Raw genomic sequence first — 26,519 nt, 5'->3', positions numbered from 1 at the left:
CACTGAGATACCACAGATCTTGCCCATCCCAACATAGTAAGCTAAATTCAGGCCATCAAACCCCGTTTCTTCACCACAAGTTCACCTGCATGGAACAACTGCTCTCGTCACACACTCTCCTGCTCCCTCCCACTGGACTGCCAAAGGACAAGTAGGAGAAATATAAATATAGCTCCAGACTTAACGATAAACTCAGCATTACCACACACCAAAACTAAAACATCCCTGACAAGTATGTTCATTAGACTCTAAGTAAACCAACAATGTACTGCCCTACCTGGAGGTCAATGGTTTCAACCCTAAGATATCATTTATAAAAAAGGGGAGTAAAAAAAAAGAAAAATTAAATTGTGTTGTATGTGAATACCTACTGAAGGAAAAGAAAAGCATTGAGGATATGGCTACCCATAACCTCGCCACCCTGTGGAACCATTAACACTATCCAGACTGCTCTGTACATTTTTTAAAAACATAGTTGCGATTCTACTATATGTTCACTTTTGTACTTCCTACTTTTTTCTGCTTAATAATAAGCATTTCCTATTATTATTAAAGATACTTTAAATAACGATTTTTAAAGAATGTGTAACATTTCCTTTTTTTATTGTTCAAGTACAGTTATCTCCCTTTTCCCCCCACCACTTCCTCCGACCCCAGCCATCCCCAAGAATGTGTAGTATTTCATGATAGAAATCAACTAGTCATTATCTACTGAACATTCAGGTTGTGTTTTTAATATTTTGGAAACACAGCTATATGACTATGAATAGCTTTGTACATATATTTTTGTTAGTAATTCTGATTAATTTCTTAAGGTAGATTCCTAGAAATGTTATAGGGTCAAAAGGCTTAATAGTATAATAATTCTTGATGTATTGCCAATATAGGCACTCTTTTAGGACTAGCACGGATGACGGGGATGTAAAGTACAGCATAGGGAACACAGTAAATATTGTAACAACTGTGTATAGTGCCAGGTAGACACTACACTTAACCAGGAAAATCACTTCGTAGGTTTTATAAATGTCTTACCACTATGGTGTACACCTGAAACTAGTATAATATTGAATGTCTGCTATAATTGAAAAATAGAAAGAAATAATAAAAAGAGTAGCAGAGAGAAGTCATTTTGATAAATTCACTTGAGTCCCAACTCAAGGGACTTCATTAATCACTGGGAAATTCTTAAGTTATATAATTGCAGTGCTGTGGGCAACTGATACATCAGATCACCTGGCAAAACCTCCACTGGCTTCTCTGGGTACTTCAGAGGCAAGCTGTCAGAGAAGGGCTGGGGCTGGAAACATGTAGCACCAGCAACAAGCAAGTTAAAAGTAAACCTACGTTGAGTAAACTCAACAAAAAACAGGGCTCACTCCTACCAGAGTTGCAGTTGAAGAGAGTGGAGGGATCTGAAGAATCTCATCCACAGGACTCCAGGAAATATCCAAAGTGATCGTAGTTTGTGATGCAGGGACTGTATCATCCAAGGCAGTGGACTTCAGGAGCTCATACTGGGCAAAGCCCCTGGCTGTAACCTGGAAAAGCGCATCCAGCACACCAGCAACTATGCTTCACAAAACCAAAGACCATTTTCAAAACTACTTTGATTCTTTTCCCAAAAGAAGAAAACATGCCATACTTTCATCCCAAATGGAAAAATAAGGCAATTATTTTTAAACACAAAGATTAGCAAAAAGGCAAGAAGACATATATTTTAATTTTAGTCATTAGCTGATATGAAAATAAATACAAACATTTTGAAACTACAGAAAAATATATAGTCATATTAGGAGTAAAAAACCTTTAGACTAGAAGGTAGATCAATAACAGCTTGAAGAAAGTAATATGAGAAGAGAAATACTTACAGTAGACAAGTGATGTCTTTTCTTATGTGAATTTTTTAACTCTTCAAGATTTATAGAATAACTTTTATCAGCTATGGGACACGAAAGAAAGAAAGAAAAAAATCTACAATTCAAAATTACATCTTAGCACTATAAAATTCAAATTCTGAGGGTACCACAACTTAACACTAATAATAGCTGAGATTAAATTTTAAATCATAGGTGAAAGAAATGTTTATAAAAGAATAAAACTGAGACCAAGGTCAATACTACCACCAAAAATATAACTGTATGCTTACTATGAGATTGGAATTATATTGTCACTATATTCAATTTTTTATCCTCTAATGAAAAATTCCCAAAAATATACAAATCAAATGAAACTGAAACAAAACAGCCATGAACCCCTGCCCAGACTTTTGGAGGTCTGTTTCTGGTGTTTCTGGAATATTGCCAACATGCTGCAAGTTCCACATTGGAGTAGTCATGCATGGTGGCTAACACAAGTTCTATGGTGTGCATTTCCCTCTTCATGAGATCAACTTCCAATAAAACCCACAAAACAATAACTACCAAATAAATAAATACACACATACACACACCCAGTAAAATAGTAAGAGTGAGCTCTCACCTTTACAACTGACCGCATATAAGACAATTCCTGTAATGCTGTTATTGGTTGTGGTAAGCTCAGCTCCTAGCCAACAGGTCCCTTCAGGATCTGAGCTGTCACACCTTACCCAAAGGGGAGGAAGGGCAGTAACTGGCCGATTAATCTTCAAATGGGTCATATTAGGATTGTGAGCCATGGTATAAAGTCCAATTAACTGCCTTGAAAACAAGAGTAGAAAGTATTAATCATAGGTAGAGATTGCCAATCAGTTAAGAATTTTCTTTTCCAAAGATATCGTATCATGAAGGGTCTCCCAGAAACAAAAATCTGAAAATTAAGTGGCAGAATGCATATAAATATTACACCCAATGAAGAAGTGAGAGACGGGCATATGAGGCAGACCAAGATTCATACACCAGAAAGTGACAGACCGATGGGAGCTATCAGCAGGGAGTTCAATGCAGTCAAAGCAGAAGTATGGTATGAGATTAAGCTAAGGAAACAAGTAGGATATGTCACTCTCTCTCAGTAAAGCTGGGGGTGGGGGGGAAGGAAGTAGGAGCCAAAAAGGAAGTAGGAGCCAATAAGCACATGAAAAGATGCTCTAAGTTATTAGTCACTGGGACACTTTAAGGAAATGAAAGTGAATTAAATAAAAGTATTGTAACAATGTTACATTACCAGATTTTGATCATTGTTTTGTGGCTATATAAGAAAATGTACTTGTTATTAAGAAATCCATAGTGAAGCATTTAGGGGTCAAGAAGTACAATATCTCCAACATACTAAAAAAATGGTGTGTGTAAGATATATATATATTATATAGATAGTGGGAGTGGGGGAGGAGGAGGAGGAAAGAGAAAAAGGAAAAAAGAGTGACAAAGCAGATATAGCAAAATGTAAACAACTGGTGAAACTCGGTCAAGGACATACAGAAGTTCCCATATTATTCTTGTAACTGTTCTGTAAATTTGAAAGTATATGAAAAGTAAGTTGCGAAAATGTGGTTTAATTTCTTTTTAAACAGATGAAAACTGAATTTATTACCAACAGATGTTCAGGAAAGGAATTTCTAAGGGACTGAACTTCAAAAGGGAAATACAATAATCCCAGAAGGAAGGTCTGAAATGCCAGAAGAAATAGAGAGCAAAGAAATGATAAGCACATGGGTAAATCCCAACAAACACTGGCTGGAGAAAACAATATAAATAAATGATGTTTCAGTTGTGGGAGAGAAAAGAAAAAAGGCCAAATGTGATTTAAAATCAAGATGCCATGAAAGAAAATGCTTGATTAATTTAACTGCATAAAAATGTTAAAAGCTTCTACATAGTAAAACAAAAACCATCATGAAGGAAGGTCACTTTGTGAATATTGTTATTACAGTTATTATTCTCTAAATGTTATTATTTTTATGACTATATCCTCCAGAATTCCTTGATAACAAGGACTTTTCAGTTTTGGAGGTAGGGAGGCCAGACAGAGAGAACTGCATATGGCTACGCAGGGAGGAGGCAGGAAGCAAAGCTGGCAAGGCAGAGAGGCAAAAGGGTTTCTACAGGGTAGGATATTCCTCACTGGGCAAGAGAACCCCATGCATTGCAGGATGTTTAGAATCCATGGCCCAGGCCTATAGCTCCCCTCATTCATTATGGTGACCAAAAACTACCCCTGAAATTTCCAAATGCCCACACTGAGCATGGTACTCCTGGTGGAAGACCACTAGACTAGATAAGGAAGGCTCCTATGCATCACTCAAAAGGAATCTGGATGTTATTATGAGGCAGTGAGAACCGCTGAGGGATTTATAAGTAGGGAAGAAACTCGATCAAACTTTCTTGGCAACGCGGAGGAAGAAAGATTGGAGGGGAACCAGATTAGACACAAGGAAAACATTTAAAAGCGACAGCAGACAGTATAGGAGACTGGAGAAAGGAAAGATCACCACAGCCTTCTTGGTCATGTTTGGGACGGTAAATGGGATATTCAGTAGACCTGGATATACATATCTAAGGGGAGGAGGCAGGAGGGAGGGAAGGACCTGCATTAGATACATCTTTTCCCCAATGTTTATAAGAATGCTTCAATTTAAGGTCCTACCCTCCACCTCTATTCCTACCCTGACACTGAGAAAAAAACTTACCTCGCCCTCCCAACTGGTAAAGCAAGTGGTCCAACATTCTCACCAGTAGAGAAATCAGAAATAGCAGTTTCTTCAGATTGTAGCTCTTCAACATGACTTGTTTCTTCCTTTTCTAAAGGCTTTAAAAAATGTTTTAAAAGTATTTAGCCAGGTAAAAGAACATAAAAGTCAACTCTTCATTATGCTAGAACATAATGCATTGATTTCTGAAACTTTAAGCACAAACGATTTGGCTATTGCAAAAACCATACCTACAAACCAGTTTGGTACCGACACATCTTGCCATCAGAAGTATTTCCTATTAGAAGATACTGCTCTGAGTGGAACCATCTGATGCCATTAGGGAAAAAAGTGCACTGAATTGTACCTAATATAACCTGAAGACCAAATATGAGGGGAACCCACCGGAAGCTCCCTGGTTTTGTTGAATTCTTCACTTTCAAAATGCAAAGGTTCCTTAAAGCTATTCCTCTTAGGGCTATCAACTCTCTTTGTTATAGGATTCTGATATCTATGTGTTTAAGTAGATAACTAGTCTTGCCAATAATAACAATTATCAGTTAACATTTCCTAAGCATAACTAGGTACCAGCTACCACTCTCAGTTTTATTTTATTCTTCATAAAAGCCCTGAGATAGATCCTATTATTAACCCCGTTTTAGAGATGAGAAAACAGGTAATGGGTGGCTAAATAACTAGCCTAGGATAATAACAGAGCTGCTGAGTGCAAAGCCAACATTTGAATCGGTAGTCTCTTTTGGCACTAAGTCCTCTGCCAATTTAATAGGAATCAAACCTAGATGCTTCCTCAACTTTGAATTTCTTTTGCCATATTCTAGACTTCATTCCCTTCCAGGCCTGGCTTTCCAAAAAGTTCCTAGAACTAGAGGTACCCCCCAAAATCACTTTTTTCCTCTGTTCTACTTTCCAACAGTTATGTAGCTAACACTCATGCATTAAGCCCTACTGATCTTTGCAGAAACAAAGGCCATTTTAATTGTTCCCTACCCAAAAATGCCAGGGCCTCACTGAATTCCAGGTAACTCCTAACTCCAAGCGGCATTCTCCCCAGTATCTTAGCCCAGTTTTCCACAAATGCCCTCTGTTCATCTTTACCCTTTTCAAGACAGTTTATCTTCATCTAACCATCATCATTTTTTCAGCTTTTGCTTTACATACATACATTTCCCCTTCTCCTCATAACACAAGTCTAAATTCAACCACATACTTCACTTTGAATTATTTTCCTAGCATTTGTCCACCACATATAAGCACTGATAACACCCATGCATTAACATAAAAGACAAAGGAGCTCCCTCCTCAGAAAGTCTTTGTGTGTGTGTTTAAAATAAAGAGCTTGTTCATTCACTGCCATGCCTGTCTGGACAGCATGAGGGTCCCAAAGCAGACAGAGGTGGTCCTTCTACAGAAGCATCCGCTTTCCCCTATTACAGCCTGTTCCCATCTACCCCAGGAAATGATGTAACCAAAGGAATGGTTACATCAAGCAACCCTGTAACGTGACAGCATTATCAGGACTCAATAAAAACCACAACTGCCAATCAGTTACCATAATTAAAGCAAAAAGCTTTAAAGTTGTAATTATAAAGTGATACAAAATAAGAAGTTCCCTCTTGCTACAGTTAAAATTAAAATAGAACTTCATGAGTCATAGTTACTTGTGTTGTGCTGTTCAGTTCACAATAGCCATTAGCCACATGGCTATTGAGCACTTGAAATGAGATACACGTGTAAAATACACATCAGATTTTCAAGACATAGCATGGAAAAAAAGAACTTGAAATACCTCATTAATGATTTTTACATTAGTTAGGTGTTGAAATTATAATTTCAGATAGATTAAATTTTTTAAAAATTACTAAACCTAGCCCTGGCTGGCGTAGCTCAGTGGATTGAGCGCGGGCTGGGAACTAAAGTGTCCCAGGTTCCATTCCCAGTCAGGGTACATTCCTGGGTTGCAGGCCAGAACCCCCAGCAACCGCACATTGATGTTTCTCTCTCTCTCTCTATCTCCCTCCCTTCCCTCTCTAAAAAAATAAATAAAATCTTTAAAAAAAATAAAAAATAAAAAATTACTAAACCTAATTGCACACCCAGCAATCCCACATCTGAGTACTTACTGTAAAGTTAAGTGCGCAAAAAAAATCTGAACAAAAATTACCATAGTAGCTCTTTTCAGGATCACTGAAGATTGAAAATAACCCAAATGTCCTTCAAAGGGTGAATAGGTAAATAAACTGTGGTATATCCATGATATACCACATGAGACACCACTTCACAATTAAATGAACCACTGACACACAACTTGGAAGAATCTCAAAGGCATTATACTGAGTGAAAGCCAAACTCAGAAGATTACACACTGTATGATTCCATTCATAACATTCTTAAAAGTAAATATTACCATATGATATCATTTATCTATTTTTTAATGAAGCTACCAGAAAATTTTAAATTACATGTGTTTCATATTACATTTCTATTGAACATCACTGTACTTATTCCTAAAAGAATTAGAATCCACTTTTAAATATGCTGATAAAAAAATGTATACACCTGAGCCCTGGCTGGTATGGCTCAGTGGATTGAGTGTCAGTCTGTGAACCAAAGTGTCACTGGTTCAATTCCCTGTCAGAGCACATGACTGGGTTGCGGGCCAGGTCCCCAGAAGGAGGCGTGTGAGAGGCGCCACACATTGATGTTTCTCTCCCTCTTTCTCCCTCCCTCCCCCTCTAAAATAAAAAAATAAAATCTTTAAAATATATATATATTTACACTTGAGATTATTCCCACGAAACCAAATTAACAATAAAACCACCACAAAGGCCAAGAACCACTTACCACTCTTTCCAAGATGAATACTACATCATTTTCATTTAGAATATTTTTCAAAGGATTTGGTTGGCCTTTGCTGATCAACTGCACTTGCACATCAACCTAGTAAAAACAGAGGATATCAAGCAATGTTTTCTGGGTTTAATATTTGTACAAATATTTAAATAAAGACCAGTTCTATGCAAGTAATTTTTTTGCCCATATTATTTTTCATCTTTAGAAAATGTAGCTCATATCTACACCTACACATGCTTCAAGGCCCACCTAAATTGCACTCTGTCTTGTAGTCTTTTTTTTTTTTAATTAGGATCACACTGACTGCCTTTTCCTCTAATCATTTCTGAATTTATTGCTATGTACCACAAAATTAACCCTTTATAAAATATTATCCTCTCTTCTGATTAGAATGTGGGATTTAGAACTTTATCAGTTTATAGTCCTTCATTCCAATTACAATACACATTTACTGTAGAAAAGTCTGAAAATAGAAAGCTAAAAGAAATGTTTAAAAACTCACCTATAGTTCCACTAGCCAGGGTAATCACTACTGTTATTAGATTTATTGGCACATAATTTGCCAGCACTTTTTCCAGGCATATAAACAAACCTATGTAAATAAAAATGTATCCACTATTTAGATATCTAGATAGAATTCTGCTTAATAAAAATAGGATATTCCTGCCCTGGCCGGTGGGGTTCAGTTGGTTGGAGCATTGTCAGATAACGGAAAGGTTGTGGGTTAGACCCCCAGTGCAGATGAGTATGATCCCTGGTCTGGGTGTGTATGGGAAGCAACCAACTGATTTTCTCTCTCTCCCTTTCCCTCTTTCTAAAAGCAATGAGAAATATCCTTGGGTGAGGATAAAAATTTTTTAAAACATGTATGTCATGACATTTCATGCCATTAAATGGTCTCTGGCTGTCCAGTAGTATCATGGCTCTACCCTCATATAACTAATTTCACACTGTTTGACATTTAGGTAGTTTCAAGTTATTTGCTATAATAAACAATTGTTAATGGTCATCTTGTATTACTTTCTTAAGATGAATATATAAAATCATATTGATATTGTCAAATTACCTTTCAAATACACCACACCCACGTATTTGCATTCTTATGACCTATATCAACACTTGAGCATTTTCATTTTTACCATCTCATTGCAGAAAATAGTATCCTGTTATTCTAATTTTCACTTATTTGATTACTAATGAAGGTGAATAGTCTCTAATATGCTTATTATTGACAAATATCTCTCACTATTTAAGTCTGTTTAATTTGTTTTGGATATTGAAGCATTTAGATACCAAGTTCAGAGAGCAAAGGTTGTTAGAAAGCACCAAAAGCAAGGAGGCAAGGAAAGAACCTTTCCCAGAGCCTCCAGTGGGAACACAGCCCTGTTGACACCTTGATTCCAGACTCCTGGTCTCCAGAACTGTTAAGAGAATGTATTTCCGATGTTTTAAGCAAACCAATTCATGGGACATTGTTACAGTAGCCCTAAGAAATTAATTCAGGTATCAAGTGGCAAGAATTCATATAGGGAAGGATCAATACATTTACCTGAATCTAATGAATTTCTGAGTTTGGTTAGTGAGAATTCAGATAGTGAAGATAACTATATTTGTATTTTTCTCCCTGTGATTACTTGTGTCCTAATATAGTTGTCTTTTTCTAATTGATTTTAAAGAGGTTTTTGTTTTTTTCTAGCATATATTATGCACTGAATATCAAATGAATGTATGAACGATTATTTGTTTTTTAATTGCCTTATTATGCCATTACTGTTGTCCCAATTTTCCCCCTTGCTCCCCTCCACCCAGCACCCCCCACTCCCTCAGGTAATCCCCCCACCATTGTTCATGTTCATGGGTCATGTGTGTAAGTTCTATGGCTACTCCACTTCCTACTGTACTTTATATCCCCATAGCTATTATGTGACTACCAATTTATACTTCTTAATCTCCTCACTGTTTTACCCATTCCCCCACAGTCCCCTCCCATCTGGCAACCATCAAAACACTCTCCATATCCATGATTCTGTCTGTTTTTCCTGTTTGCTTAATTTGTTTTTTAGATTCATCTGGTGGTAGATTGTATTTTTGCCATTTTATTGTTCATAGTTTTGATCTTCTTTTTCTTAAATAAGTCTCTTTAACATTTCATATAGTAATGATTTGGTGATGATGAACTCCTTTAGTTTTCTTCTTCTCTGGGAAGCTCTTTATCTGCCTCTAAATTCTAAATGATAGCTTTGCTGGGAAGAGTAATCTTGGCTGTAGGTCCATGCTTTTCATGACTTTGAATATTTACTGCCAAGTCCTTCTAGCCAGCAAAGTTTCTTTTGAGAAATCAGCTGACAGTCTTATGGGAACGCCCCTGTAGGTAACTGCTTTTCTCTTGCTGCTCTTAAGATTCTCTTTAACTTTTGGCATTTTAATTATGATGTTTTCAGTCTTTTATTTTTTTATTATTTTAATTGTTGTTCAAGTACAGTTTTCTTTTACTCCCATCCCAGCCCACCCCCCATCCTTCCCCACCTCCCTCCCATTTCCACCCCACCTAATTATGATTTCTTTTGAGTGGGCCTCTTTGTAGCCATCTTATTTGGGACTTGCTGTGCTTCCTGGACTTGCATGTCTATTTCCTTCACCAAATTAGGTAAGTTTCCCTTCATTATTTTTTCAAATAGATTTCCATTTCTATTTCTATTGCCCTTCTCTCCTCCTTCTGGTGCCCCTATGATGCAAATGTCAGACCTCTTGAAGTTGTCCCAGAGGCTGCTTACACTATCCTTTTTTTTTGCATTCTTTATTTTTTTTGTTGTTCTGATTGGTTATTTCTTACTTTCTTATATTCCAAATCATTGATTCTTGGCTTCATCCACTCTACTGTTGTTTCCCTGTAAGTTGTTCTTTATTTCAATTAGTGTATCCATTGTTTCTGATTGGATCTTTTTTATGCTGCTGAGATCCTAAGTTCCTTGAACATCCTCACAACAAGTGTTTTGACACTGCATCTGATAGATTGCTGATCTCCATTTCATTTAGCTCTTTTTCTGGAGTTTTGATCTGTTCTTTCATTGGTCATGTTTCTTTGTCTCCTTGTTTTGGCAACCTCCCTGTATTTGTTTCTATGTATTAGGTAGAGTTGCTATGACTCCCTGTGATAGCAGGGAGAACCAATCTGATAGGTGTCCTATAAGGTCCAGTGGCACAACCTGCCCTATCACCCAAGGTGGGTAACCAAGATGCACCCTTTGTGTGGTCTGAGGACACCCTCCTCTTGTAGTTGAGCCTTGATTGCTGTTGGCAAGTCAATGGGAGGGATTTACCCAGGCCAGTTAGTTTCAAGGACTGGCTGTGACCACTGACCACCAACCTCCACCCTCTGTGGAGTATCAGCTGTGCAGGGGCAGGGTGGTGCTGCTCTGACATGATCCATGGCTGTCCACTGAGAGCACAGGCTCTGGAATTTTCCAGGTGATGCAGTCTAAGGTCAGCCACCACCTGTGTTCCTGCCAGGGCCACCCTACCTGAGCTATAAAGAAATCTGAGATGGTTCCTACTTGTGCTGGGCTTGGAGATTCCCAGGCAAAGCCAAGCTGTGAGTCTAAGCTAGCTACTGCTAATGCCAGGCCTGGGGCCACTTAGCAAGGGGTACAGGGGCTGGGTGCTTAATGAGGTAGACTGTTGCTTTTTTGATAGGATTTAGGAAGCTGTGAAGCATGAGCCAAGACCAGCCATTCATATGGAAAAGTCACAGTTAACAGTTTAGGTGGGTCCATAAGTTGGGTGGCATGGAGTGTCTGGATCTACAGGACAGGGCAAACAGTGTTAGCCAAATTGATGGAATCTCAGATTTGGCACCTGCCTGCTGGCTTTGTGGTTCTGTGGCTCTGTGGGGTGAGGGCTCTGAAAAGGGACAACTACCTCTGCCTGCCTGTCTGGGACAAAGCTGTCCTCCAGCTCCCACCTTAATGCCAGACACTTCAGTTCCTCCCTGTGTGCCACTGGTGCCTGCAAGCTCCTACCCCGGTGCTGGGGCTCAGAGAGAGTGAGTCTGAATAAGTCCATGTGTGGATTCTTTAAAAGGAACTGTTTGGGATCCAGAAGTTTCTTCCACTGATTCAGTCCCGCTGGTTTTTGCAGCCAGATGTTATGGGGACTTTTTTCTTGGCACTGGAACCCTGGGCTGGGGGAATCCCTACTCATGATATATCTCTCCCGAATATTTACCCACCACACATGGATGTGGGACCAACCCATTCTGCGTCCCCACCTCTCCTACCAGTCTGGATGGATGTGGTTTAATTCTGTAGTTGTCAGATGTCCATTCAACTTGATTTCTGAAAGTTCTGAGTGATGGTGGTTCCATATTTTTATTGTAATTTTGATGTGGTTGTGCAAGGAGGTGAGCCAATATTTACCTCCAAGATGCCGCCATCTTGACTGGAATCGTATGTTTTTTATATATGGATATTAACCCTTATCATTTATGACTCTTTCTCCCCAGCTTATTTCTCTTTTAGTGTATAATTTATTTTAGTTTACTAATTATTTTATGGGTTAAACTTTATGGGTAGCTTACCTATGGAATGGTTGGCATATATTAGATGCTTAATAAATACATACATGTTTATAGTAGCTTTATTCATAGTATCAAAACCTGGAAACAATCCCAGTGTCCATCAACTGGTAAATGGATAACCAAATTGTAGTGCATCCACAATGGAGCACTTTTCAGCAATGTAAAGATTGAACTACTAATATATACAACAACATAGATGAATCTCAAATGCATTATACTCATTGATATAAGCCAAATCCAAAAGGCAACATACTATAGGATTTTATTTACATGAAATTCTGGAAAAAGGAAAACAGAGATAAAAAAACACATCAGTGGTTGCCAGGGCCTGGGAGCAGAGGAAAGGGTTACCTATATAGGGACATGAGGACATTTTTGGAGATGTTAGATATGTTCTGTCTTCATTGTATAACTGAATGCATTTGTAAAAACTCGTAGAACTACACTCTAAAAAGATGAAATTTACTCTATGTAAATTAACTTCAATACACCCTACTATTTAAAAATCACAACTTTAGGATTATTGAGTTATGTTGAAAACCAAATAAGTTTTTCATACCTCATAGATAAATGGGTCTTTACAGATTCCTTTCTTTTCTTCATTAAATTCTCTGGAATACAGAACCACATGTGAAAAACAGAGTTACAGTATTATCATTTTAACTCAGGAGTTAGTAATCATTTCATCTCTATGTGGCAACAGTGAGGAAAGCAAAATGCAAAAGTAGTCATGGCAGTCCTATGTTGGGAAGAGAGGTGAAAAAAGCAGAAAAGAGTATTAGGTTACGGAAAAGAGAGAAAAAGGAGATGGTACTAGAGATTAATAGACTGCAGCCCACAGCTGGGTATGACTGCTTCTAAGAGACAACAGTAAATTAGAGTACCTACTTCTACTCTTTTATTTTTTAAAAATATTACTAGCTACTACTAAAAGGCAATTTACCACAAGACTTTTAGGAAGTAAAATGACTGGATTCTGACCTACCAATGAATCAGTGGGCCACCACAGTAAAGTTATTTAAGGGTCCCAGGTCCTAGATGTCCATGGCTAAAATGGAAGCATGTATTCTCCCTCTACATTTGTGAGTTGTTCCTAAAACATTAGTAAATTTGATAATGTTAAACAATTTTCTTTTAAAAATGTAAGTAAAAACCTGTAGAATATCATCAATAATTACCATTTCAGTCAAGGAAGTTTTAAAATAGCCTTGACTGGTGTGGCTCAGCGGATTGAGCGTGGGCCTGTGAACCAGAGGATGATGGGTTCGACTGCCTGTCAGGGCACACACCTGGGTTGCAGGCCAGGTCCCCAGTAGGGGGCACACGAGAGGCAACCACACATTGATGTTTCTCTCCTTCCCTTCCCCTCTAAAAATAAGATAAACTCTTTTTAAAAAAAGTTTTAAAATAGTGATCCCAAAGCATGTAAAACTATAAATCATTAACATACCCAAATGCACATCAGCCTGCTCTACACTCTGAAAAAAGGAAGAATCTTTAGAGACCTAAAGGAACCCAAAGGAATTGTTTCAGGATACTATTTATTATTTTATCTACTCTGTGACCTACTAAAATAAAAACAGGAAAGAGAGGCTTGAGACTGATTCACTTTTTCTCTTTTGGACAAGACTGTGACTTGTCTTCAATATATAACTCAGGGATGTTAATCAATCACTCAACTATCATTTCTCAAGCATGTGTATATTTCTCAAGTATAGAATGAAATATTATACAGCAGTTAATTAAAAAAAAAAACAGACCTATAGGATCTCATACTGAAAGCTACCCAAGACACTGTTAGTTAAAAAAAAAAAAAGCTAGTGTTCATTATATTAATGATCAAAAAAATTGACCAGAATGACTACTTTTATAAGCAGGAAAAAAGCAATAAACGATGAAAATTTATAGCATTTAGAAAATAAAGGGGTTAGATTATACCAGTGGTTTTCAAAGTGTGGTGTCAAGCCAGCAGCATCTGCTTCACCTGTACTTTGTTAGAAAGGCAAATTGTTTGGCCCCACCCAGACCTACTAAATCAGAAACCCTGGAGATGGGGCCCAGCAATCTGTGTTTTGACAGCACTTGAGGTGATTCTGATGCACGCTCAAATTTGAGAACTATCTGATTCATTTTTACTTGGATGCAGGAGTAGACGGAATCCCCTTTGGTACTAGTACCTCACTATAAGAATAAAATGCAATCTTAGAGCACAGTGAAATAAAGGTGCTTTAAAAAGCCAACGCACCATCACATTATCACTATAACTATGGCTCATAAGATAACTATCTTGAATAGACCACAGAAAGGCTTTAAACAGATGAAAGATGCCGACATGTAGTTTTCCATATACTGGAAGGTGCCTCTAGCATTGCAAGTTGTGTGCACTTTTACAATGAATAAACTACCCCTTGGAAAATTGTCACCCTCCACCGCGATCGATAATGTAGATATTTTCTCTTAAACTAGACTACAACGAAGCCTCCACAGGGCCAACCCCACACTGGAGCGGATAGCCGGCTTCTGCCCAACTCCCGGACCCAGGAAAGCTGACTTAGTTTACAACGTACGCGCCACTGAGAATTGACAAGGCGCTAATCCCCAAGGCTGCGGCCAAAGGCTTGAGGGGGAGAAATCGAGATACCCGGGGGGAGTAATGCCGTTCGCGCAATCTAGCCAACAGTAAGGGCTACAACTCACTGCAGGAGACGAGTGTAAAACTCCTCAGCAGCTCGGTTGATTGGCGACCACATCCCACCTTCGCCGGACAGCAGATTCGATACCGCCAAACTAAACTGCGCGCCGGTCGGTGACGTCCGGAGTCATGACCCCGCCCCCGCCGGGACTACTTCTACCGCCCCAAAACAGGTCCAGTTTGTTCACAAGTTAAAGTTTTCCTTTACAGCCTACAGCGATTCTCCCTATCCCTATAATTTTTTCTTTTCCTTAAGAAAAAGTTATAATGCGTTACGGTAGTTGAAGGGAAGACACTTCATCTCGCGAGAGTTGACACGCCTACTTATGAATTATTCCGCGAAAAGGAGTCCCTCGTTTCTAAGAGCTGTTGTTGACTTTGGAAGTCAAGTTACCGTAATGTGATCCATATGAAGAAATAATACTGCGTTTTTATTTTTTTTTTAGAGCGGTAGAAAGAGATTTTGTATCTCTGGATTTGTTCTAAGGCGGAGCAAGATGCGAGGCTAGTTGAAGGTTACAATAGAACGAGGAAGTGCTAAGTACTTCCTTTTCCTGTGTGAGCCGCCGGGCCGAGAGGAGTGTTCTCTCTCCTCTCAACGCCATGGTGAGTAGAACTTCTCCTTGCTGGTCGTTCCCCGTCTGTTGGGCTCGGCAGGAATGGATTGAGGGTTCAGGGCATAAAATCTTATGGAGGGAAAGCAGGGAAAAGGAGACGAGGACCAAATGCATCTGTTTGTTGAGCGGAATAGGGTAGTGCCGCCATATGGCGGCCATCTTAGAGGCAACGTGGGCCCCCAGGCACAGGGCGCTCCTGCTCCTGGAAACAACGCAAGACACCAGATGATTCTCTGGCGCAGAGGGTCTTTCGGAATTATAGCTTTCTTTGGTCTTAAAAGTCACGAGCTGTATTGAAGACTTGGAAGTTCTTGAGTCCTAAGAGTCGTGGTGAGTCAATTTTAGGCGTTGTATCTCCAAGTGCTGGTTAGTAAAGAATATCCCATTTTTGAGGGAGATTTGTTTTTAAATACTTGTTTTTCCACGATTTATCTGACTTATTGACTGTTCACCTTAATCTCCTCTATCGAAAGGTGTCTCCTCCCCTTAAGAATTTTATTATTGGTGTTCCCCAAATCTTAGAACTCAGCCAGCTTATAGTACTACTGATGAACAGAATGGGCAAAAAACTGCCTGTGTTGCTTAGATCATAATTGACTTAGGTGTAAAATTCACAGTAATGTTTGATGGTAGTGAGTGCTTTGCACATAAGGAATAGGAAAGGAGGCAGTAATTGGGCATTAAACGGTCAGAAACCTATAGAAGGTACCCTGAAGGAGGTGAGGAAGCATGCTGGGAATATCTTTCATGAGAAAACACCGAGGCAGGAGGGTGAAGATTATTACCCTGAGTGTATCTGAAGCAAGTGGTCAGGAGATTGAGCAGATCGTATAGGCCATACTCTGAACTTTAAGTTGTATTTTCAGCTGGTAAGTCTTTGGAGAAGGTTGAGCAAAAAGTAACTTTTTAGTTTTGGAGACTGTGTTTAGAGTAGGATGAAGGGGGCAAGGATGGAAGTTAGGAGTTGTAGACCAGGATTTGCTGGCATTTGGGGTGAAGGTGTGGGTCCTGGTTTTAACCTGCATTCTCAAATCTTAAAGTGTTTTGATTATTTCACTTTGTAAGCCCTGGTTTGAAAGCTTAGTGGTAAAGCATTCTTTTGGAAAGTTACGTAGTACAACTTGATTCTAAGTGTTCTTCCAGGTAAGAATTACTGAAGTTAATAAGACGAGATGTGTTTGTAACACAGCCTTTGTTTTCGTTTTAGGCAGTGTCTACTTGGCCAAACTCTAGACTCTTGTAACTGAGGGTTTAACGGCATTGATGGCACATGAGAAGAGTGCTTCTGACATTTCTTGTCAGTATAAATACCTTTTCCTTTTTTCCCAGGCGTGTGCTCGTCCACTGATATCAGTGTACTCCGAAAAGGGGGAATCGTCTGGCAAAAATGTCACTTTGCCTGCTGTGTTCAAGGCTCCCATTCGACCAGATATTGTGAACTTTGTTCACACCAACTTGCGCAAAAACAATAGACAGCCCTATGCTGTCAGTGAATTGGCAGGTATGGATTTCGATCTTTCACGTTTTAATGTTTTAAGAGCTGCTTAACAGCAGTGATGAAATTCCACTCCATTGGTCCGTGTTTCTGAATCCGATGATTTTCCTGGATGTTCTGATGCTGTTTGCTGCCATGCATAATTGTCACATTGATATGGTTGGGTAGCTAAAATTTGGTTTCTTTCCAATTTCAGGACATCAAACCAGTGCTGAGTCTTGGGGTACTGGTAGAGCTGTGGCTCGAATTCCCAGAGTTCGAGGTGGTGGAACTCATCGTTCTGGCCAGGGTGCTTTTGGAAATGTATCTTTTTTGTGTGTGTGTCATTACCTACTTGTCGGCCATTGTGGAATTTAGCAGGCTCATCCTGGTTTATTCGTGTTAGTAGTTTGAAAATATTTTTACCCAAAATACTAAGTGTCCAGCTAACTCTAGACATACTTGAAATCTGGAAGATTCCAACAGGGGCTTTGCATTAGAAAGTTTTACTTGCAATGATGTCGTAATTTGCGTCCGACTCTGTTCACGGCGACAGTTGCCTGCTGTCAGTAAGCTGGTTCAGAAGGGTGACGAAAATTCTTACTGAGCAAGATACAACCTTTTTTCAGTTGCTAACATTTGAGAAATGTGATTCTTAACTGAGAAAAATAGATGTGTCGTGGGGGCCGCATGTTTGCACCAACCAAAACCTGGCGCCGTTGGCACCGCAGAGTGAACACGACACAGAAACGATACGCCATCTGCTCTGCCCTAGCTGCCTCGGCCTTACCAGCACTGGTCATGTCTAAAGGTTTGTGGTATATTTTGTATTACACGAGTGGTATAAAATACCCATGTTTTCCTTCACCTGAACCTCTTCATTCATGTTAATAACCTCTGTAAATTGTATTCATCCCAGTGTCTGAATTTCCTTCTACCAAATACTCTGTTCAGTCTGACAAATCAGTCATCAGTGAATACTATGTAACATGCAAGTAATTCAAATACACAGTGATTTAGTATATTAGAAAACTTCACTTCATGTTGCCTGTTCTGTTTTCAACTGTCAAAATGATGAGATTCCACTTAATTGGTCCGTGTTTCTGAAACACATGATATTTGTGGAAGGTTCTGATTTGGCAGGTTGTACCACTTGGCTTTTGTAGGTTATATAAAATGTTCCAGTTTTTCAAAAGATTCACGGTAACCATCTCAGTGTTAATTGGCTTTGTCAGGTCATCGTATTGAGGAAGTTCCTGAACTTCCTTTGGTGGTTGAAGATAAAGTTGAAAGCTACAAGAAAACCAAAGAGGCTGTTTTGCTTCTTAAGAAGCTTAAGGCTTGGAATGATATCAAAAAGGTAGGTTTAATGTTGGTAGTCCTTCACACAAATTTGTCAGAATTTAATTTTCAAAACATAGCTGCCTTGGCCGGGTAATTTCGTTGGAACATCGCCCTAGTACACTTACACATTTGCATGTTCAGTACCCAGTCAGGGCACATGGAAGAATCAACTAATGAATGTGTCCATATGTGGAACAATAAAGTAATGTTTCTGATTCTTTGTTTTTCTAAAAAAAAAATCAAATTTTTTTTTAAAGAGTGCTGAAGGATGGTGTTAACTACAAGTCTTAGATATGATTACATATGAGAGCAAGTACTCTGGAACCATATTACACAGTCGTGCACTGGTTAACAATAGATACAGTCAGAGAAATGCATTGTTAGGTTGTTTCGTCCCCATGTGACTCTCAGTACTTAAACATAGATGGAATGTAGCCTACTTGACTACACACCTAGGGTATATGGTGTACCATCGTCTATATGTGGTTTATAACTAAAGAACTGTTGCAGGGATCATCTTAATCAGAACACTAAACCTTCTCACTTAATAGGTCTATGCCTCTCAGAGAATGAGAGCTGGCAAGGGTAAAATGAGAAACCGTCGTCGTATCCAGCGCAGGGGACCCTGCATCATTTATAATGAGGACAATGGTATCAACAAAGCCTTCAGAAACATTCCTGGTAATTCTTTTACTGCCTTCATGTTTGGTAGCCTGAACTATGCAGATGTACTCAACTTTTACTGTGATGAGATTCCACTTTATGGTCCGTGTTTCTCTAACACATGATTCTGTGGAATGTCTGGTTCTTGGCTAAATGAGTACACTGTTAATGGTTGGAACCTCATAATTATAGTTCACGGGTATCTTATATAGTACATACGCTGTCAAGACGATTTGTGTTTCTTCTATTGAAGTACTATTGAAATACACGTGCCTTAATTTTCCTTTCCCTTTAAAAGGAATTACTCTGCTTAATGTAAGCAAACTGAACGTTTTGAAACTTGCTCCTGGTGGGCATGTGGGCCGTTTCTGCATTTGGACTGAAAGTGCTTTCCGCAAGTTAGATGATCTGTATGGCACTTGGCGTAAAGCAGCCTCCCTCAAGAGTAACTACAAGTGAGTGTCTTCATATTCATGTACGGAACATAGATGTTTATACTGTGTTCACATTCTGAATTGGTTTTCATGTTTTAGTCTAAATAACATTGTGTTGTATTGCTATTTCCTGTTATGTACAGATGCAATATGATGAGATGCTCTGAGGAGTGATAGGGTAGTTGGAAATTTTCATTGAATTCTGGGGAGCTTTAAATAGTTAAACATTGAGGTTCGTTTTAATCACATGAAAAGAATTGGGCATCTGTTTTCAACATTTTCTTGATTTTCCTTTCAGCCTTCCCATGCACAAGATGCTCAATACAGATCTTAGCAGAATCCTAAAAAGTCCAGAGATCCAAAGAGCCCTCCGAGCACCACGGTAAAGTTGTGATATTTATAGTAATGCTTGCCCCAAGATTATTATAATTAACTTGCTTGTAAAGTGTGGGGTAGGTAGTGTAGCCCTGGCTGACCCACTCGGTTAATTGGAGTGTCAGCTCCGTACACCAAAAGGTTGTAGGTTTGATCCCTGACCGGTGTGTGGGAGGCAGACAGTTGCTGCTTCTCTCTCCCCTTTCCTCTCCAGTCAATTTCTTTAAAACATATCCTTGGTGAGGGTTTTTAAAGATGTGGATAATGGAATAAAATGTTAATACACTGTCTTTTTTATAGCAAGAAGATTCATCGCAGAGTCCTGAAGAAGAATCCACTGAAAAACCTGAGAATCATGTTGAAGTTAAATCCATATGCAAAGACCATGCGCCGGAACACTATTCTTCGCCAGGCCAGGAATGTAAGTGATAATTTGGGTTTTTTCAGATACGGTAAGTCTTTAGAAAGATTCGGTTTTTTAGATTTTCTTCTTGATTTATTGCAGCACAAGCTCCGGGTGGATAGAGCAGCAGCAGCACTAAAAGCCAAATCAGATGAGAAGGGGGTTCCAGGCAAGAAGCCTGTGGTAGGAAAGAAAGGAAAGAAGGTTGTTGGTGTTAAGAAGCAGAAGAAGCCTGTGGTGGGAAAAAAGGCTGCAGCTACCAAGAAACCAGCAGCTGAGAAGAAGCCTGCAGAAAAGAAACCTACCACAGAAGAAAAGAAGCCTGTGGCATAAACTTATATTTGTTTGTTCTATAACAGTCAAGTCACTATGGACAGCTGGTTTTGAATAAACATGTCAAAGGCAGTGAGAAACATGACTTACTGCATCTGTTGTGTGAGTCTTCATTAGAATTGTTTTTGATGACACGTTCTTTGTTAACTCCAGCCTTTCATTTGTTAACAATCTGATCTAAAATGGATCATTGAATTTATACAAAATCCATGCTATTGAATTGTAGGAAGGATGCTTCATAAATACAGATACAAAGTCCAATCCATTTTGTACGCAATGTTTTTGAGAAAAGAGGTGATGGTGAGAAGGCTGGAATCAAATACACAGAAACTTAAAATGAAGCTGCAACCCCCTGCCAAAACAAAAACTAGAGAATTTCATAGATTTGACATTTCCAATAACCACAAGAGGGCATAATCAGAATACATACTTCAGACGCAGCAGTGAGAAACATGATTTCCTCAGAGAAATGTTTTTGTTTTACAACCTGGATCAGTGAGTGCCATTAGAGGGTATTCTTGGCCACACTCGATATTTTACCTCTTGGAATAGTGCCAGAAGTACCAGTTTTGCATGTTCTAGAATGCATATGTTAGTCAAGCATGATAAAGAATATATCAAACCACGTTTCTTTTAATTTGCCATTGAAGGTCATTGCCCTAGAGTTGACTTCATTTTAGGACTTTTTCCCCCCTTTGTATTGGCAGTCAAGTCCATAGTACAAGTGATACATAATCCATTTGCAGATTCAGGGTATCTCCATTCCCTAGCATGCGAAAGCACCACCTTTCAATTTGCTTTACTTTCATGCTCGCTTCCACAGTCTCCTGGGAAGCACATCCATGTAACTGGCAATCCTTACCTCTGACAACCAACACTAGGGGGCTTGTTCCTGGGTTGAATGCTGCTGATAATCCCTACCTTCGAATGCAGGTTTTGTGGTGGCAACCACTTAACCCTAGACTTGCTCCACTGGTTAGAATGTCCCTGTACACAGGTTGCACTTGGCCCTCAGGGCACATACAAGAATTGACCATTGAATGCACAATTAAGCGGAACAGCATCAATGTTTACCTCTGAAATCAAATGTAAAAACTCTTGTCTGTCACATTAGAAGTACGATACGGTACTGTTCAACTGAAGCATTTGAAACCCAATAGTTGAGCAGCTTTCCGGTTCTGTACAGTTTCAAGGCCCTGTTCTTGAGGAATCCTATTCAAGTCCTAGGTTTTACAGTTTAAAACACGGGGATCCTCCCGGCAGAGAGGGCAGGAACCACCCCCCGCCCCGTGCCCATGTGCAGGCAGCCTGCAGTTCCGTTTCCGGGACACGGGGCTGTGACGTCATCACCAAGCGCCCAAACAACTGGGCGGTGTGAGGAGACACGATGTTGAGCAGGCTCCAGGAGCTGCGCAAGGAGGAGGAGACACTGCTCCGTTTGAAGGCGGCACTGCACGACCAGCTGAACCGGCTCAAGGTGACCCCGCGGCCCCCACCCGCCCCATCACCTCCCCCACCTGCCACTGCCCTGAGCTCCGCTCTACGCGGACCCCAGGCATATGCGGTGCAGCACTGCTGCTGGTGGTCCCTTCCTCACCTGGCGGTTAGAGTGCTGACCTGGTGGTAAACAAGCCCCGCGTGCGCTTGTTTTGAGATTACAGGCCCAGCTCAGAACTTTGATATTGTAGGTCTAGGTTGAGGCCCGGGAATCTGCACGTTTGGCGAGTTCATTCCTATACCACATCTTCCGGAAATGCAGGTGGTTCCCACGAGAAAGTTCGACCATCTCCACCCACCATCCCCTTCCTCCCGAGCTCCTGCAGGTTTTACTGCCACTATTTCCAGGCTGTATTGCCGCTTGAAATGGCTCTAGTATTGCAGAGCTAGAAGAGCCTCGCGCATTCTCCCATTGTGAAGAGACTTGTCGCAGAGTTCCCAGTTTTTCTTTCCACAGAGATTACTGACCTCATGGCCTTAACTGGGAATAGAGATTTAGGCCCACCAGGACCCTTTCCCAGACCTGTGCATTACCACTCACCCTTTAGCCCCAGTGTGATTGATGATCATGATAATTCCTGCTCAGCACCCTTACCCTTCTTCAGGATTTTTAAGTCCAAATGAGATAAGGCTTATGAAAGCCCATTGTAAACTGAAAAGCATTGTACACAACTGTGACATATCAATAGAATAAGCACTTTTCCTCAGGACAGTTGTCATAGCCCACACTTAACTCACGTTCTCAGGACATCACAGTACCTGTACAGGTACCTAATGTGTATGTGTTATTGATGAACTTCAAAGCCTACACATCTTTATGTTCCTGAGAACACTTCCATTTTCCGTTCTTCCCACCTTCAGTTTCTCATTACTAGGTAGAGAGCTCAAACCTAAGGAATCTGCCCTCTGTGAAGTCAGAAGATGACACTAGGCTTTAAGACCTCACTCTTGTTTTCTTCCCAGAGCTGCCAGGTCTGGGGGAGTGGAAACCCTGGCTTGGTTGGAGCACCTGTCCATCCAGGGGGGCGGGACTGGAGGATTCCACCCTGCTCTCTAGAGTGGCAGGGAGCTTGTACCGTTCTCACTTCCTTTCCTGATGCCAACCTTTTACAGCATGAACAGTAAAATTTTCCTACATCAGTAGCCCAGTGAAAATATAAGGAAAATATCCTTAACTCCTCTTTTCTAGGTTGAGGAACTGGCCCTCCAGTCAATGATTAGTTCCAGAAGAGGGGATGAGATGCTGCCTTCTCAAGCTGCACGTGAACAGTCACACGATGTAAGCTTAGTGAAGTGTGGGAGTAGGGAGAGAACGTGCAGCCCATTCTGCTGTTGTGATGTTTAGAGGTCAGAAACTGTTGTAAATTACGTATGAAGCCCAAGGGACTCAGGGAAGTACTGGCAGGAATTTTCTAGTTTTATATAAACTGACTATTCAGTATTACTGTTTTAGACAAGAACAGCCCAGCTGGTTACACCTTGATTGATTTATTCATTAGGTACTTATATTGTCTACACCATCCTAGTCATCTACGTTTTCTGTTTACTTTAATGAACGCAAGGAGAGGAGAGATCTTTGCAGGGACATGGCAGACCTCTTGCTCTGTGAGTAAGTTAGTTTGGGGTTCAGAAGTAGAAGATAACTTCAATTGCAAAGCATGGTGCTAACAAGTGAGTTCTAGTCTTCATTGTATCCTCCCTCTTACCAAATGCCCTCACTTAAATCAGTAAAATCATAATCTTTCTAAATACATGATATTTGAGCAGTTCTCTCAGTTGTGTGAAGCCTTTTAAACCCATTTGAAAGTAGTACAGCTAAACCAGCATAATTCTTACATAAGAACCATGTTTGTAAATGAGGTGATATTCTGTCAAATCTAGGCATTTAACTTCCCATTTTAGCAATGCAGGTTGGAGGGGAGCCTGGGGTAGAATCTGGAGAAATAGGAAAGTGGTCATAGTTCTTAGTGGTAAATACTGGGAATGAACACACAATTGAGATTTGGATTAAAATTTGCTGTTTTTGAGGCCAGTGTCCTCCCTCCTAACCCATGATGTCCTTGGCTAAAGCAGATGTCGGTGCATGTAGACAATGAAGCATCAATCAACCAAACTGCATTGGAGCTGAGCACAAGAAGCCATGTGACACAAGAGGAGGAGGAGGAGGAAGAAGAAGAAGAATCAGATTCCTGAAGTGGGGAAAGAGCCAGGATTAGTTATACAAATTAAATTTCGAAGTCTCAGAAACTTCCTTCCAAATATTCTTGCCATGGGCCCTCCCGCCTGCTTTAAAGAGAGCAAGAACTTCAGGAGGATGCACACTTGCGAAACTGGTTCCATCAATAATTCAAGTTTCAGAATGCTTTACCAAAAATTAGCAGCACGGGGAAAAGTAAAGATGCAGTGTCTGAGCATTGAGCAATATGGGTGGTGCTGTGTCTGTATTCTGGTCAGATCCAGTAATTGTGTTCAAAACAGAACATTTCCTTTGAAGTGCTATTGAGAAAGTCTGACATTTGCCAAAAGGGCAGAGTGTAAGTATAAGCCAGCCTTTCCGATCAACAGTGCCTCTTGTAAGCAAATCAGTGTCAGGCTGTTTGCATACCATTGTACCCTTGTAAGCATAGCCAAAGTCTAGGAAAGAAAGAAGACAAGGACAGAAGGCCACTTGAGGGCACAAGCTTTTGCCACTTCTCAGTGATGTCCTGAAACACTGTCCACTACGGACTGTTTTGTGTGGCTGTCATCCCATCTAGGTTGAGACACCGATAAAACGTGCTTAGAAATAAAGGAGATGAGTAGCCATCGTGCAGCCGCTGGTTTCCAGATAGCAATAGGGAAATGGATCAGTTCCTCCTCCGGGGGAAGGAGTACGGCAGGATGGTTTAAAATGCACTTCTTCACTTAGGAGGAAATGTGTCATTAGGGAAGGAATCACCTTGCTTGGGGGATTGGACTTTTAATAAAGAGATGATAGTCACAGAGTAAGTGTTGTTAAAACTTGGTATTTGAAGTTGAGATTTATTTCTGGATACTCTCCCTTTGCCATTGAATGTACTGGTTAGTTACCTAACTTTGTAGAAATAACTTGCCCTGTCCATACAACAGAAAAGCCAAACACAAAGAACCTCCTCAAGCAGAACTTAAGTAGCTATTCCAGAAAAGAGAACATGTTAATTTTCATTAAAGTTATTTTGAGCTACTCATACAGGAAGTAGCAGGAAGTTTAAATGAACATGTTTCTTAGAAAACAATGTGAAGATAGTTTTTTATCAAGGTTATACATTTTGGGGTCTAACTTAAAATATGAGCATGGGTTGTAAGAGCTGGAAAACTGGTTCTGCACCCCAGCCCTACCACTATCTGATTGCTTGCCCTCTTGCATCTTTGAACTCTCACTTTTCTGTCTGTTAAATGAGGGTATTTGTACCTATTTTTACAGGTTACTGAGATAACTGAAAAATCCAATTAGTGCCAGTGTTTAAGAAATTTGAGGAAGGAATTTGACATGAGGAACTCAACACAGCAAGACATGCAGGGAACATTCTGGAGAACGAGATAATTCTTAGTAATTACTGGGGGGAAAAATCTTTTGTCTCTTGAAAGTAATACCTTGAGATATGAAGAGAGAATTTTAAAGCACCCCTCAAAAGATAAAGAGCATGAAAGTGTCCAGATCCAGATTTTAGACTCGAGTTACACCATCCCTCCCTTCTCGGGTAGAATTTGCCTGTTAATGAGACATTCTCAGTACCGTTGCTACTTTCCCTGTTAGCAAAAGACAGGATGAGGAAGATGTGGGTATTAAACCTTGGCCTGAATGTTTGTATGTCAGAAAGTATGTTGACTTAGACATTAGCCCCGCAGCAAGAAAAAACTGACTCTCAGACAGCAGTATACAATACTGACCAGTTTTTAAAATCTGGACTGCATTCCAAGCTCTGGTGGATCCAGAGTGGAACTACCTGCTCAGGAGATTCACCCAAATTCTCTTTTTAACTTGAAAATAAAATATGCATTTTATTTTTTAATATATACTTACCTTAGCTTTCTATAATAGGTCCCCCCAAAGAAGAACGTAGGTCTGGAGAGGCACTGACCAGGCAGCCTCACCTGGACCTGAAGTTCCAAAAGTCATTTCAAAGAAGGAAAGGGTACCTACCAATGGCCAGCTGAGACACGGCCTTGTTTTTTGTGACCTCACAGCCATAACAAAACTGGCAGCAGGCATGTCCCTCCTCTCCAGAAAGGTGTAGGTAAGTGGTGGAGCGAGTGGAGGGGAAACCAGCGCTCGGCGGGGCAGGGCAGCACAGACACGCTGTCCCAGCTGGGCTCCAGTGCCAGCCAGGCACTGCTGACCACCTGCAGGGTGCTCCTCTGAGCACACTGGCCACCCCCACCCACTGCTGCTGCCGCATGTAGTAGGTAGCACATTCACAGGTCCACAGGAAAGGTGGTGGGGAGATTCACAGACAAGGGTGTCTGCTGAGAAGAGCTGGACAAAGTCCACGGTTGGAATTTCAGGAAGCCCCATTAGTCCAAAGCACTGAACTTGTCCTCACAGTAGCATCTCCACCTTCCGGCCTCCTTCCGGTCCTTACCTTTCCCCTCAGAATAATGCTCAGAAAAACCATCTG

General features: G+C 40.3%; 3 protein-coding genes and 4 non-coding genes across 9 annotated transcripts in view; 6 read left to right on the top strand and 1 right to left on the bottom strand.

Annotated features, from left to right (window-relative positions):
- The window catches only part of ZWILCH (zwilch kinetochore protein), a 33,794-nt gene extending 18,759 nt beyond the window's left edge, over positions 1-15,035 (bottom strand). The window contains exons 1-7 of one of the 2 annotated variants that reach the window (XR_003684108.2): positions 14,748-15,029; positions 12,610-12,661; positions 7,466-7,561; positions 4,604-4,722; positions 2,479-2,678; positions 1,869-1,939; positions 1,383-1,538 (exon numbers count right to left, since the gene is read on the bottom strand). Coding sequence is in view for 1 of the 2 variants with exons in the window: in XM_036009458.1 (XP_035865351.1) it covers positions 1,383-1,538; positions 1,869-1,939; positions 2,479-2,678; positions 4,604-4,722; positions 7,466-7,561; positions 12,610-12,661; positions 14,748-14,800 (747 nt within the window). In the remaining variant the exon portion in view is untranslated. Of the gene's footprint in view, positions 1-1,382; positions 1,539-1,868; positions 1,940-2,478; positions 2,679-4,603; positions 4,723-7,465; positions 7,562-12,609; positions 12,662-14,747 lie in introns of both variants that reach the window. The other variant, XM_036009458.1, reaches the window with a different exon arrangement.
- Positions 15,036-15,099: 64 nt separating this feature from the next.
- RPL4 (ribosomal protein L4) lies at positions 15,100-20,470 on the top strand. Its single transcript, XM_028506442.2, has 10 exons — positions 15,100-15,348; positions 16,689-16,860; positions 17,051-17,157; positions 17,506-17,644; positions 18,069-18,193; positions 18,729-18,858; positions 19,139-19,295; positions 19,573-19,656; positions 19,950-20,070; positions 20,155-20,470. The coding sequence occupies exons 1-10, from the start codon at positions 15,346-15,348 to the stop codon at positions 20,383-20,385; spliced, it is 1,269 nt and encodes a 422-aa protein (XP_028362243.1). The 5' UTR covers positions 15,100-15,345; the 3' UTR covers positions 20,386-20,470.
- On the top strand, positions 16,909-16,979 carry LOC114493634. Its single transcript, XR_003684255.1, has one exon. It is a non-coding gene; the product is annotated as a small nucleolar RNA SNORD18 (small nucleolar RNA).
- On the top strand, positions 17,345-17,443 carry LOC114493636. Its single transcript, XR_003684257.1, has one exon. It is a non-coding gene; the product is annotated as a small nucleolar RNA SNORD16 (small nucleolar RNA).
- Positions 17,900-17,972, top strand: LOC114493633. Its single transcript, XR_003684254.1, has one exon. It is a non-coding gene; the product is annotated as a small nucleolar RNA SNORD18 (small nucleolar RNA).
- On the top strand, positions 18,917-18,986 carry LOC114493635. The gene has a single exon (XR_003684256.1). It is a non-coding gene; the product is annotated as a small nucleolar RNA SNORD18 (small nucleolar RNA).
- Positions 20,471-21,717: 1,247 nt separating the features above from the next.
- SNAPC5 (small nuclear RNA activating complex polypeptide 5) lies at positions 21,718-25,462 on the top strand. 2 transcript variants are annotated; one of them, XM_036009448.1, is made up of 3 exons: positions 21,718-21,862; positions 23,072-23,161; positions 23,953-25,462. In XM_036009448.1, the coding sequence occupies exons 1-3, from the start codon at positions 21,773-21,775 to the stop codon at positions 24,073-24,075; spliced, it is 303 nt and encodes a 100-aa protein (XP_035865341.1). In that variant the 5' UTR covers positions 21,718-21,772; the 3' UTR covers positions 24,076-25,462. The 2 variants fall into 2 exon arrangements, with proteins under 2 accessions (XP_035865341.1, XP_028362695.1); XM_028506894.2 differs by having other exon boundaries at positions 21,721-21,862; positions 23,956-25,462.
- The last annotated feature ends 1,057 nt before the right edge of the window (positions 25,463-26,519 follow it).

The sequence above is a fragment of the Phyllostomus discolor genome, chromosome 1, assembly GCF_004126475.2.
Source record: "Phyllostomus discolor isolate MPI-MPIP mPhyDis1 chromosome 1, mPhyDis1.pri.v3, whole genome shotgun sequence".
NCBI lineage: Eukaryota > Metazoa > Chordata > Mammalia > Chiroptera > Phyllostomidae > Phyllostomus > Phyllostomus discolor.
Note: the sequence above shows the minus strand (reverse complement) of the source record. Positions and strands in the feature narration are given on the sequence as shown.

Coding starts and splice junctions, on each gene's coding strand:
- SNAPC5 (XM_036009448.1), top strand. CDS start 21,773: ATGTTGAGCAGGCTCCAGGAGCTGCGCAAGGAGGAGGAGACACTGCTC. Junction 21,863..23,071: donor ACCAGCTGAACCGGCTCAAG/GTGACCCCGCGG, acceptor CCTCTTTTCTAG/GTTGAGGAACTGGCCCTCCA. Junction 23,162..23,952: donor CACGTGAACAGTCACACGAT/GTAAGCTTAGTG, acceptor CCTTGGCTAAAG/CAGATGTCGGTGCATGTAGA.
- RPL4 (XM_028506442.2), top strand. Junction 16,861..17,050: donor TGCTGTCAGTGAATTGGCAG/GTATGGATTTCG, acceptor TTCCAATTTCAG/GACATCAAACCAGTGCTGAG. Junction 19,296..19,572: donor TCCCTCAAGAGTAACTACAA/GTGAGTGTCTTC, acceptor TTTTCCTTTCAG/CCTTCCCATGCACAAGATGC.